Raw genomic sequence first — 12,604 nt, 5'->3', positions numbered from 1 at the left:
ATGCCCTACAAGGGGAAACAGCGTTTACAATGCAGACAGAACTACGCAGTGCCATTACAACGCAGGCACTACAACAAAAGTGTTGTTACCACATGTTCCATTACAACGCAAGTGGTTACAACGACTTGCTTTAGGGAACTCATTGTTGCATTTTAAATCCAACACCTTCCCTACTGTTGCACAGACTGGAGTAAGAATAGTAAAATATACTATTCCAAAGTCCAGGGCTTTCCTAAGGTAAGTTGTTGTAACCACTTGCGTTGTAATGGAACCCATGGTAACGACGCGTTCTTTGTAATGCCTGCGTTGTAAAGGCATGCGTTCTAAAAGCATGCATGAATACGTCATACATCCCCTTACAACTAGCCAGTGTGCTAAAGTCATCCTTTTTGCCCTGATCACCCCCATTTATCGCTTAGTACTGCTCGTAACTGACCCGGACGGTGCCCTGGGCTCTCCTTACCAGACCTAGGGCCAGTGCTCTGCTGTAAAGGTATATGGGCTAATTACAATTGGCACTCACATGCCCTATAAGTCTCTCGTAGTTAATAGGTCTACGAGGATTTAACCAACCTATAAGTCCCCAGTATATAATAAGTCATGGAGGTTTAGAGGCCCAGTAGATTTCCTGCACTAGTGTGTGCACTTCTGTTTTGCCTGCTGTCATTTTAAAGGGAGCCCTGCTTTGCTGTCTTTAGAAATAAATGATATGCAAATTCGACTTTGGATTTAAAGGTACTTCCAAAATGACCTTATTTCTACATATAAGACACCCATAGGAAGCCTTGTAACTATAAGGAGGGCATTATAAAAGATGTTTTATAAGCCCTGATGAGGGAAAAACTGTCAATTCCATTTTTCCCCAATTGTAGTGAATGGCTCCGTAAGCTAACATTGTACTGCTTTATTGATGAATAAATGTAGTTAGGAGCTATCTAAATATATACTTCAAGATATCAAATTAATAGTTGAGATAAATCCAACAACTTGACACTGTTGGATTGGTAATAACTTTTACAAGAAATAATGTATTACACTTTATTTTCTGTAAGAGAGGGCCCAGCTTTCCAGCTGCTCTCTCCTGATTGGCCATCCAATTCCCAGCGTGTGCCAGTGCTGCCTGATGAGGTGTGAAGTGTCTTGACAGAGGACACAATAGGTTTCCTGTGGACAGAGAAGTACAAGCTGCAGAGCAGATGGCAGGAAGAGGGTGAGGGTTAACCAAACTAGTCTTCAACAGGAGAAGGTCACTTTAGGGCAGCACAGGCCCACCCCCACATCCATCTTTTTCAGCCACACAGGAACACATGTAATTAGATTAGGGAGAGGGTTGGAAAGGTAGTGTTTAGGAAAATTTGCCACACCAGTAGGTTGGGAAAGCCTGATCCAGCTCCTCTGAAGAGAATTCCTCCAAGCTGAATTTTGAAAGAATGATGCTTTCTGAAATTGAAATATGCCACACTTTGTAGGAAGTGGTCATACACCTAGGTGGCACCCTGCATACCATTGGTCAGGGGTGCGCCCCTGCTTGATGCCCAGAAACTGTGAATAAATATGGGACAGCTGCACACCATCTCAGATCTGCTGCCTGAAGCGACAAGAAGAAGTAAACAGCTCTGCTGACTCCCTGGCCCACACCAAGAAGACTGTACTCACCAGGACTGCACCTTCTGCACACTGTGGGACTCAGCATCAGAAGGGCTTTGCCTGACTCTGAAGGTCTAAGGATTAGAGGCCCTGCAAGCTACTGGTTAACAGAGCCCACCTGCATCATCTCCACCAAGTGTTCCCATCCTGGAGTGATTCCAATGGACTTTTAAGGATTTGGCCAGATGCAATGTGGGAATTGAAGTCCAGACATCCAATGGACCATCTAAGATATTCCTCACCCTTGGAGTTGTGTTTTGCTCACTTTTAACCCTCAAGAAGAACTTTGGAAGATGTTCCAGAAGTTTGGAGAAGTTTAGAGCAAGTTTTGGAGTCAAGCCATCTATCTTCAACCGCGACCCAACCTTGGTTTTAGGCTCATCCCGATGAAAGCTCTGGAGCTCCAAACACCCAGGATTTTACCAGGGCCTTGCAGAAAGTCAAGCAGGAGAACCCGTACCAAATCTGGCCTGACAAAGTGCCTTGCTCGATGTCGAAGGAAAAAACTCCAGAAAAACTACTAATGGCCTCATTTCGATTTCAGTCGCAGTCTCAGTACCGACCGACCACCGGTCAGTGGCCCCCACACCACAATTACAATGCGATCTCACATGGTGCAGTCGCATACTCCAATTTGTTTATGGGAGCTTGTGCTGTGGCCGTAAACTGGCTGTAGCACAAGCTCCCATAAACAAATGGGAGGATCTGACCTTAAGGTGCCTGCCACACGGTGAAGGGATTAACCTGCCCCCTTGGGCTCCAACTGAAGGCCGCAGGGTGAAGGGAGCCCTGCTAAGGGCCCCTAATGTCACTTTCCGACAGGCTTTCCATGTCAGAAAGCCCAACATGGAAAGCCCGTCAGAAACCAACATCATAATCCCTGTGGTGGAAACACCATCTATAGGGATTACGGGCCGAACTCCAACTGGCTGACGGGCTCCTTGAGCCAGTCAGAATCCAGCCAGTATGACCGTCCGGTTTGAATTCAGACCGCCGTATTTGTAATATGGTAGTTGGAATTCAAACCGAGTGAAGGTAAAAATATGACAGAGGCCTCCTGCTTAGTGTATCTGACTAAGGCTCCATTGCAGTAGGCCTCAAACTTTGACTATGTCCCAGTCAAGTGCCACCAGATGTCCCAAAGTAGCGCTATATGTTTTTAAGCACTAGAAAGTATTTATTCTTTAAAAATTCACATCTCCAGTTCCCTACATTAGATTTTTATAATATTGGTATCTATTTGTTCATAAAAATATAATCTATGTTTATAAACTGGAGAAAGATTTGTATTGTGTGTTGTGTCTTATTTAATGTATTGGTGTTTTAAATGCTTTACACACCTGTCTCCTAAGTTATGCCTGCCCGCTCGTTGCCCGCCACCAAGGGTTGAGCAAGGGTGTTCATTCATTGAGACCCTAACTGACCCTTTTATTGTTTTGGTGGCCTTATTAATAGTGGTAAGCCACTACTTATTACTAGTAATAATCCACTTACCAACAGCCATGGTTTCTAGAATGAAATAAACCATGGGGTTTCAGATAAAAAGGCAATATTTATTTTATTTATTTATTTATTTATGAGATTTGTAGAGCGCGCACGATTGCCCGAGCCCGTCTTGGCGCTAAAATTCGATTTATGACTCTCCTGATTTTGGGTTCCGGAATGATTACTGGTTGAACAACCAGGTCTTTAGACATTTCCGAAAAGAAAAAAGAGTGTAGCTCATCCTGATTGACAATGGGACAGAGTTCCAGAGTCTGATTGCAGCAACTGTAAACCACCTGTCTCCCCAGGAAACGGTTCTAGTGCGAGGAACTGTTAATTGGTGCAGACTAACTGATCTCAGTTGTCTTGAAGGACAGTATGGGATTTTCTGGTTCCTAAGAAACTGCGAGCCTAAATTATGTAATGATTTAAATACAAGGCACAGTGTTTTACATTTTATTCGTTTTTTCATTGTCAACCAGTGAAGATTCCGTATAGTTTGGGCAACTGGTTTAACTTTAGGAGTTCTGGCTAGCAATCTTGCCGCCGCATTCTGTACTGATTGCATTTTATTAACAACCCTGGTTTGTGCGTTGGCAAACAGGCCACAATACAAGTGGGATTTATCTCGCATTCCCAATAATGAAAGTTGTATCATGGCCTTTTTTGGGGCGGTTAACACTGACCAGTTTTGTTTAGAACTTTAATGGGTACACATGAGGTCTTGCAAATGAAAGTGTGTTTTGCACTGAAAAGAAACATTTGTGGCACTATCCTCCTGTTGGAAGTTATAAAGGGCATTAATACTGTTTTCCCTTTTCCGGCGAATGTATGCCTACAAAGGAACTGTTCATTGGATCGAACACCATGGAAAGACCCTGCAAAATGCATGGCCCCCCATCCACAACTCTTTCAAGATCAAAAGTTGATTTTAACGGCATTTAACATCTGGCTCAAATGAAGCATATGTCAAAGAAATTACAGCATGTGAACAGTCGCTGCTTAAAGCCTTCTTCACTGTGGATAAAAATCTTCTTCAGATATTACCAGTGTCCTTCCCTGGCTGGTCAGGCCTCCTCCACAGCCTGCTAGGATCCACATGTGACTTGCCCTTATTGGTCTTGCTAAAAAAAAACAAAAAACTAAAATATATTCTGCACGTTTCTACCACACTTTACATATTACGGCTCCTAAACCATATATGGTGGTTTGATTCTTCTGTTTCTCCCATCTGCTTCCATTTATGAATGACAACTTTTAGTGTTATTTAGATAATACCACTTAACTATTTGTATTCATACTTTTGCTACCAATTTAAGATATTTATTTATTTTTAATGTCTTGCATTTTCCAACTCTTCTTTCAGGGTTACAAGGTGAGCTCAGCAGAGCAACCCGAAACACCATCTCTCTAGCCTACGTTAATAGTCAATTTAGGTGAGAAGTGAGAACATTCCGCCAAATATTCTGCTAGCTTCTTATACAGACAGTAATGATTCCGTTGGCAACCATCATTTAAACGACTATTGTGTTTATTCCAAAAGGAATCTAGCCTGTCTGAATTTTGTCCAGAGGTGAGCACATATCAATGCAAACTCCATAGAATAGGAAACATGAGCAAGGGTGGTGCAGTTGGAAGCACGTGTGTTGAACTGCACCGGATACCTCTCAATCAATACCACAAGACTGTAACACTTAAATAACTTCACAAAGTTGTAAACCGTAAGCTGCCACCACCACCCTACATCAACAATGATTCGTTGATTATGTTATTCTTTCATATCGTATAGTGCATATATTTCACTCTAAAATAAAGTGCACAATAAACAAACTCAAATACCCCATATTAGATTGATGTGACTTCTAAGTCTAATTAAATTACTTTTTCATTGTTCTGCTTCACAATGTAATATCCTTTGAACAGAATATAAGGCCCCCCGCATTGTGCCTCAAGGTAACTGCACATATGCAGATTGTTGCTAAATTATGCAGATATGGAGATCATCGCAAAATAAAATGCTGATTATTAAAAGCTGTCTCTTTTCTTGAACAGTTTAGTTGGCTTTTTTGCTTGTTCAGTTTCATGCAAACTCTGTTCTTCATTCCTAGTGCAGGAAAACAAAAAGCAACATGTTACCAACAGGTACACGAAAGATTGCAAACACAACTGATGAATACTAGGAAAGCAGGCTTGAACATCCCACATTCCGATTGGCCAAGTCAGCCCATCTAGTATTTGACAGACTTGGTTATGCACATGCAAACCAGACAGAAAAACCAAATGATATTAAAATATTTACAGTGAGTAGCCATGGCTAATCACCTCAAAAGTCGGGTGACCTGCAAATATTTGTGGGCTTCTCAGAAGGGCCAACTAGATAATATTTTAGATGTAGTTTATTGTGAGTGTAGGGTAGTATCCTCCAGAGCCCAGCTTCAAGTGAAAACATAGCACAAGGACTATCTTTTGTAGTGAAGAACATGGCAGTTCTATTATGTGTCTGGCACCATAGAAATAATAGAACCACTAACATGTGCACCATTTTTCCAGGTTTTCCACGATATCACGATCTGAACCTATACATCAAGTAGAAAGAGAATTAGTTTAATCTGTTGCAACCCTCACAGTAAATATACACCTGTTAGGTATTAAAAGCTAGGAACTTGTAATTGCTTTGGACGTACTCTAGAATATTAATGACATAATAAAATATTCAAATTCAGCTCTACATTATGCATCATGAGACAGACACAACCTCTGGATTTACAGGGCATGTCTGAACCCATTAATTTAATATCAAACCTCACCGTTAAAGAGGAATTTCATTTACAATTCAAAAGAGTGTAAGAAGTATTTTCTAGCTGCTACGAATCCAAAATTGGCATTTAATAAATGTAACAGCGTAGCCCTATGATGTCCTATGGCAGGAGTCAGCCTTGTTTAGGTGAAAATCATTTTAGGAGGATATTTTGCTTTAAGAGCATAATCAACATTATTTTTTTACATGCCCTGCTTTAAAATATCTGAACCCTGTCTTTATGGGCACTAAGGCCTACGTATGGGTGATTTATTAATATTCAAAAGGAAGGTTTAGGCCTGTCAAAATGGCTATATTGACAGGTCTAATTTGCAGTTTAGAACTGCCATAGGCAGGTTACATATGTGCAGCTCTAAGGCTATGCACCACTGTAGTCTCTCACATGCAGCATTAATAAGTGCACACACGCGTGTTCACACATGTGCATGTGTCATGAGCCCAGTGCTCCTTACCCTAGCTGGGTTGCGATGGCCTTAGCTTAAAAGGCGGACACTGGCAGTAAACATGTGTAGTCCAATTTGCCATGAAATTACTGCGCGTGAAACTCAGGTTATGAAACTCACCCACCATAAAGCTCCAAAACGGGGTGATCAAAAAGCAACTAAATCTGGGCATATTCAATGGGAGGAACATAATTGCAACAGGTTAAAAGTTGTTATAGAAATGGGGTAAAGAGAACGAACAGTGAAGAAATACTAAAAAGACAGTCTGAACTCCTAAGTTCTTGGCTTGATGGAAGGGTGATGATGTTTCTAAAAGAAACGAGGAGAAAAAGGGGAGGGACTCTTGAGCCTGGAAAGTAGAGCTGGTCCTAGAAATGATCAGCAACAAGAATCAGAGAGCCATCCAGTGTCATTTAGCAGTGGGAAAGTAAGGGATATTTGTATGGAGAAGATAGGATGAGAAGAATGAGACAAATATTTGCGTGTCATCTCCATGTAAGTGATAAAAGGAAAAGGGAGAAAATGTAGGGGAAAAAGAAGCTAGATTCAAGAGGTGTGCTTTTAGGCATGTGGTCAAGCTGTAGTGTCAGCTGTAAATATTACTAGCAACAGAATACGGAAAAATAGTGGTTAGAGATCTAATACGTGTACTACTTCAATGTTTTGATTCAGATGCCCAAACCAGTATAATAGGCTTGGTTGGATGGCTGGAATTTTTTTCTTTTAGTTTATTTATTGCAAACTAGACCAGAAGATAACAGAACGCTTTACATGAGCAACAGTTTCATTACAGACACATTCATTTTTGTTAGGCACAGGGAGATTACGTGATTTGCCCAGAATCATGGGATATTGAGCGTCCTTGCCGAGACTCAATCCAGTTCCCCAGTGCTGAGGTCGACCACTCTAGCCGTTAGGCCACATCCTCTTCCCTGTTGAGATTGTGTGGTGCAGAGGGATGAAAGTTGTGAACTTTCGTGATTGCTAATTTTGGTTAGAGACAACTAGTAACAGAGGGTCAAGTAGGTTTAACCTCTACCGCGCTACCGCGTTTTCCCGCTGTGCGCTGAAATTTGAAAATCGCGCTGTTTATGACAAAGCCAGCTCGTCATCCGCGTAGCGCAGGTAAAGCCCATGACGAGCTGGCTTTGTCATCAGCGCAGAAGGGGTTAAATATGAATAGCGGATATGATTGCTGGTATCCCTGGGACCTCATTACTAAGCATGGCGGAAGCAGCATTCCTAGATACTGGTGCTCAGGCATACACCCTATCACCATACACAAGGGCGGAGAGGATGTGTGAACTGGAAGACTGAAAATAAAGGAGCACCTCCCTCATGCTTAGCCGAAACATGTCACCTACCCCTGTCTAGAAACTGTTGTCTCTCAAGAGAATCCGTGAGTGCCTTGGGGCTGTTTTTAAATGGCTCCAACTGAACAGCCTCAAGTGCAACTCAGATAAGTCGGAGGTACTCTTCTTCGGCTGTCAATCCGACCCGGACTGGCAGATGTGGTGGCCGACGGACATGTCTCCTCCGAGCCAGTCTTCGCAGGTGGCGAAGAATCTGGGGGTCAAAATTGACAACGGCCTGACCCTCAGATCTCAGATCCTCACCCTTACAGGCACATGCTTTGGACTTCTCCGCATGCTGCGGAAGTTCTTTCCGCTGCTTTCAGAGGATCACAGGAGGATTACGGTGCAGGCCTTGATCGGTGCAAGTTTGGACTATGCTAACATCTTATATCTTGGCCTGCCCGAATACCTCCTGCAGCGGATGCAGGTGGTCCAAAATGCGGCCCGCGCTATTTTTGGTCTGCACAGGCGAGCGCATGTTTCTGGCCTGTTACAGGCACTTCATTGGCTGCCTATCCGACAGCGGATAGTTTTTAAAACCTTGACTCTTGCCCATAAGGCCTTTTATTCCACCGGGGCTAAATACCTGCAGAGGAGGTTTAAACAATACTGTCCGTCGCGATCCTTGAGATCAGAATCGCAGCTTCTTGCCATTGTTCCCCGTGTGAGGAGGGCCCGACTGGGAGGTCGTTCTTTTATGCTTCGGGCTCCCCAGCTTTGGAACTCTCTGCCCCTCGCGTTACGAAGCAACTCCAATTTGCTATCCTTTAGAAAGGGCCTAAAAACTTGGCTGTTTGCTTCTTAGATTTTAAATTCTTTTGGGACACTCATTGAGTAGCCGTGCGCTATAAAAGTCACAAAAATAACATAACATAACATAACTCATAGCTGGGAAAAGCTGGTATATTTAGATATCCTACTGTGAATACATCACCTACACCCATCCATGGAAAGACAGGCACCCTTGGCAGCAGGCACAGTGTTTGTTGTATATATGACATTACCAGTGCCAGGGCAGTGCTGATCCCAGAAGTGAAATGCCAATAACAATGCAACGCTTTATCTCATGATGCAGTGATCTGTGCACGACATGTGCAATGCTTCGAACTAAAGCCATGCGTTGTTACCAAGAGAGTCAAGAATTTTGTCTGGTGTGGCAACTGCTGATTACTTCCTATATCCTATACAGAACACTCTCCTACAACTACCCATTGCAAAGTCAGTCACTCTTCATGGTCAGGCCAACTCCAATGGGTCTATCTTTGTTCCTATGAGAAATGATTTCACAGCCTTTGTTCACAGCATAAGGTCAGTCGAGAAAGGCATATAATTAATTCGATAGGCCAGGTAGGCAGTACAAAGGCATTGATGAGCATGTACAATCACTTCATAACGTTAGGAGAGCAACCGAGAAAATATAAGAGTGATATGTAAGGAAGGAAAAGTGTTAGTTCGCCATGTAATGGCTAGGAATGTCAGGAAGGGGAATTCTGAGAGTGAGGGAAAAGTGACTGGAGATTTATTTATTATTATTTTTTTTAAATTTGTATGGCGCACAGCTACCCAAAAAGGGTTTCCCGGCGCCTTTGACATATGGATGAACAAAGGTATATGATGAGCATGATTTTAGCACAGTTGTTTCTGGAAGAGCCAAGTTTTTACATTCTTTCGGAAACTTGCGTAGTTTTCTTCTTTCCTGATGTGTAGGGGAAGTGTGTTCCACAGGATGGGCCCTCTGACCGAGAAGGATCTTCCACCAATTCTTTGGTAGATCCTTCTCGGTCAGAGGGCCCTTTGTGATTTTATATATTTTCCTTCCTTACATATCACTCTTATATTTTCTTGGTTGCTCTCCTAACGTTATGAAGTATAATATTGTTTGTGATTTTATATGGTGCGGACCAGATGGAAAGGAGTATCAGAGATGTTGTAGAGCTACAAAGGTATAAATTACACAAAATGTAAAAATGCACAGTCAACATATTGAAATTTAGCAACGTTATAAAGGAAATTTGGTCTGATCTAAATACATTAAAAGTACAATTCCGAATACGGTTTCAGAGATTTGGGACTAGGAGCTGGTCAACAGGCTTCAAATAAAATGAGGTAATTAAAGGTGGTAATCCCATTGAAATACAATGCATTTCAGCTCATTATTTGAAGGTTCCAGTGGAAGGATTAGTTATCAATGTGGGTGGCGATGTAGTTTCACACTAAAGATGCGTTCCCTGATAAAGTTGCATAAGTGTCCTTTTTTCTGAAGATTGGTAGGTTGTAGTAGCTCTGAAGGGAGTGAGATTCAGCTCAGATGTTACAAGCCAGGGTAATGCAGAGTTCCAGAATGCAGACTGCTATGAACTTCACAGGCGAACGTCAATATATTGGGGAATACAATAAGGTGATGGACGGAGTGCATGCATAAGGGTCAGCACTGGTAATCACTGCGGACCGGATACCAGCTCATCGTTTTCCACCCGCTATTCCACTTCAGATACCGACAACTTTAATGAAAAGCAGCCCAGGTCCTGCTCCAATAGGAACAGCCCCATCCTCTCTGCCAGTTCAGGGAGGACCAATATTGATACTGATTTCCATGAACGGATTTAGACATTTCAAATGAATGTCATTGCATGATTAGATTTGTAAATATTTAATGGATCAATCTAGGGAAACCTTGACTTATCAGTGCAAAAACTGCAGGGTCTTTCAAGATGCATAAAGTGTTTAGCATTCAGACTTTGCTTTACAGAGTCCTAAAAGGACTGCTGGTGCTATCATTATAAATGACACACTCTGCACGGTTCTTTCATGTACTACCTGAATAACTGAGGTGTCTGCTGGTGGGGTCGAAGGTTGCTTGCATTTAATTCTCCAGGCCCTTTTTCTTCACTTCGTTGGAAGTTCTTACTTTTTCTTTCCATATTTTTATCTGCAAGAACATATTAATGTAGTTTTAATTCACTGTGTTGACACTGAACGATCTAATAGGCTAACAGCAGTTGACAAATGTGATCAATGGTCTTACAAAACTCAATTATCATGTCTAAATGGAATGCTGTTAAAAGGAAAGTAGGATTGATATGCAGAGGGAAAACAAATTGCATAGAGCGATGCGCCCGCTCTTTGAAAGTAACAGGGAAAGCTATTAGAACAGAACAGAAACAATTATTACTTTAACAAAGCAGCGCAGAAGCACAATGCAGACTTCGGAAATTTGATCATCAAATTGTAATAGGTGAGTTTAAATGTCACCTTTTACAATAGAAAATGCATATACAATAGTGGATGTTAGTCATCTCTCAGTAGGCGGCTTATTTCATAAAAAGAAAAAGAAATCAGGGTCCCAATGTGAAAGATCGTGCCACAAAGCAGTGTTTTTTCACATTGACTGCTGTATGAAATGGCTTTCATATGCGCTGTGAGAGCCTAGAAATCTTTTGCAGTGCAAATTGGCAATTTGTAGGATCAAAAGTATCCTTCTACATTAATATCAGTGAGGCAGGATTCTGTTTGTGAATCCCTATGAATGCAGCAAACCTTCAAGGGACAGCAGAACCCTATCCCTGCATTCTGGTTATGAGAATTATCGCTTTTTTGATGTCCATGCCCCCTTAAAGGGATAGAGGTTGCAACTAAACAACAGCTGGCAATCTGTGAATGATACTGAGAAACAAACTGTTGTACTTTGGGGGTCAACATACACCTTTCAAATGTCTACCAACACCTTTAATGAGATAGTTTGTGATCAATGGTTGGCGACCACTGATACATGGCGATGAAAGTGGGAACGAGACGGATGCCCATTTCAGAAGGAAGTCCATTTCACTCCCCCTTCCCCCCAAAAAAACAGTTGTAGAGTGATTTCCAACTAGCAAAGTATCTTCATTGCATTGCAAATTGCCATTTTGTGATTGCCAAGCCTGTGATTTTGCGAATCATAGGTTTTACAACCACAAAACATTTTTGCACATTTGGCCCTAAGTTAAGGCAAGCAGAACGATATCGCTGTGGGGTGCCTGGATTTGGCCATCTATAGTAGAGCGTTAGGGCCCACTCCTGAGGGTCTCCTCCAGTTAGCGACCCCAGCCGCAGACAAGAGCAGATGAAGAACGACTTCTATGACTAGCATAACCCTTTTCATAGGGTCTATAAAGTTATTGGAATATTCCACCAACTGAAGATGGATTATTTTCAATTAAACAGGGAGAATCAGAATGACTTTGGAATGGGAAGAAGATGGTTGATAGAAGCCATTATTCCCTCTGCCAACAACTTTCAAAAGAGATCTCAATGTTCTAATTAAGTGTTACTGCCCTACATTGAAGGTGTTACCACTGCGTAATTGATCACACACAATGTTTAGACTCAGGCAAAGAAGAAAGTAAAAACTGAAAGGAAAGTACAATGAAGTGTTGTAAACACCCAGCAGCGTCGGTGAAAAGACAAAGCATCCAGCACCCAAAACCAATCACCTAAAGCATGGGTGCTTCATGTCCCTGTTTCACACTTCTACTGCACTTGAATAGCAGCCAAATATAGACCTTTTGATTGGCTGTGTATGATTAGCAATTAACCAGAGTGTGCTAACTCGAATTAACAAGAATCCTAAAATGTTGCTGTTTGTGACATGAATGGTTTAAAGAGGTCTCCTTGTGCATAGATACTGAACAATTTAAGTTAAAGAGAGTGTGTTGGCGGTCCGACCGGTTGCATTGTAGTGCAGCGGTCAGACTAATGTCCTTGATGGCGGGCAGACTGCCGCCGACTGCCTGTCAGTGGCGGTCCACGCGCTATCATAATGAGGGCCAAAGTATTTAAATACATGCATGAGAAAATCTATTACACACCCAAATGCT

The 12,604-nt window shown here is 42.1% G+C and overlaps 1 protein-coding gene across 1 annotated transcript in view; it reads right to left on the bottom strand.

Annotated features, from left to right (window-relative positions):
- Positions 1-4,970: 4,970 nt before the first annotated feature.
- The window catches only part of EVC (EvC ciliary complex subunit 1), a 675,738-nt gene continuing 668,104 nt past the window's right edge, over positions 4,971-12,604 (bottom strand). The window contains exons 20-21 of the mRNA XM_078678487.1: positions 10,566-10,677; positions 4,971-5,236 (exon numbers count right to left, since the gene is read on the bottom strand). Of these exons, the coding sequence (XP_078534613.1) occupies positions 5,158-5,236; positions 10,566-10,677 (191 nt within the window). The 3' untranslated portion in view covers positions 4,971-5,157. The remainder of the gene's footprint in view (positions 5,237-10,565; positions 10,678-12,604) is intronic.

Source organism: Lissotriton helveticus, chromosome 2_2 (assembly GCF_964261635.1).
Source record: "Lissotriton helveticus chromosome 2_2, aLisHel1.1, whole genome shotgun sequence".
Taxonomy (NCBI): Eukaryota; Metazoa; Chordata; class Amphibia; order Caudata; family Salamandridae; genus Lissotriton; species Lissotriton helveticus.
This window is presented reverse-complemented; position numbering and strand designations above follow the sequence as displayed.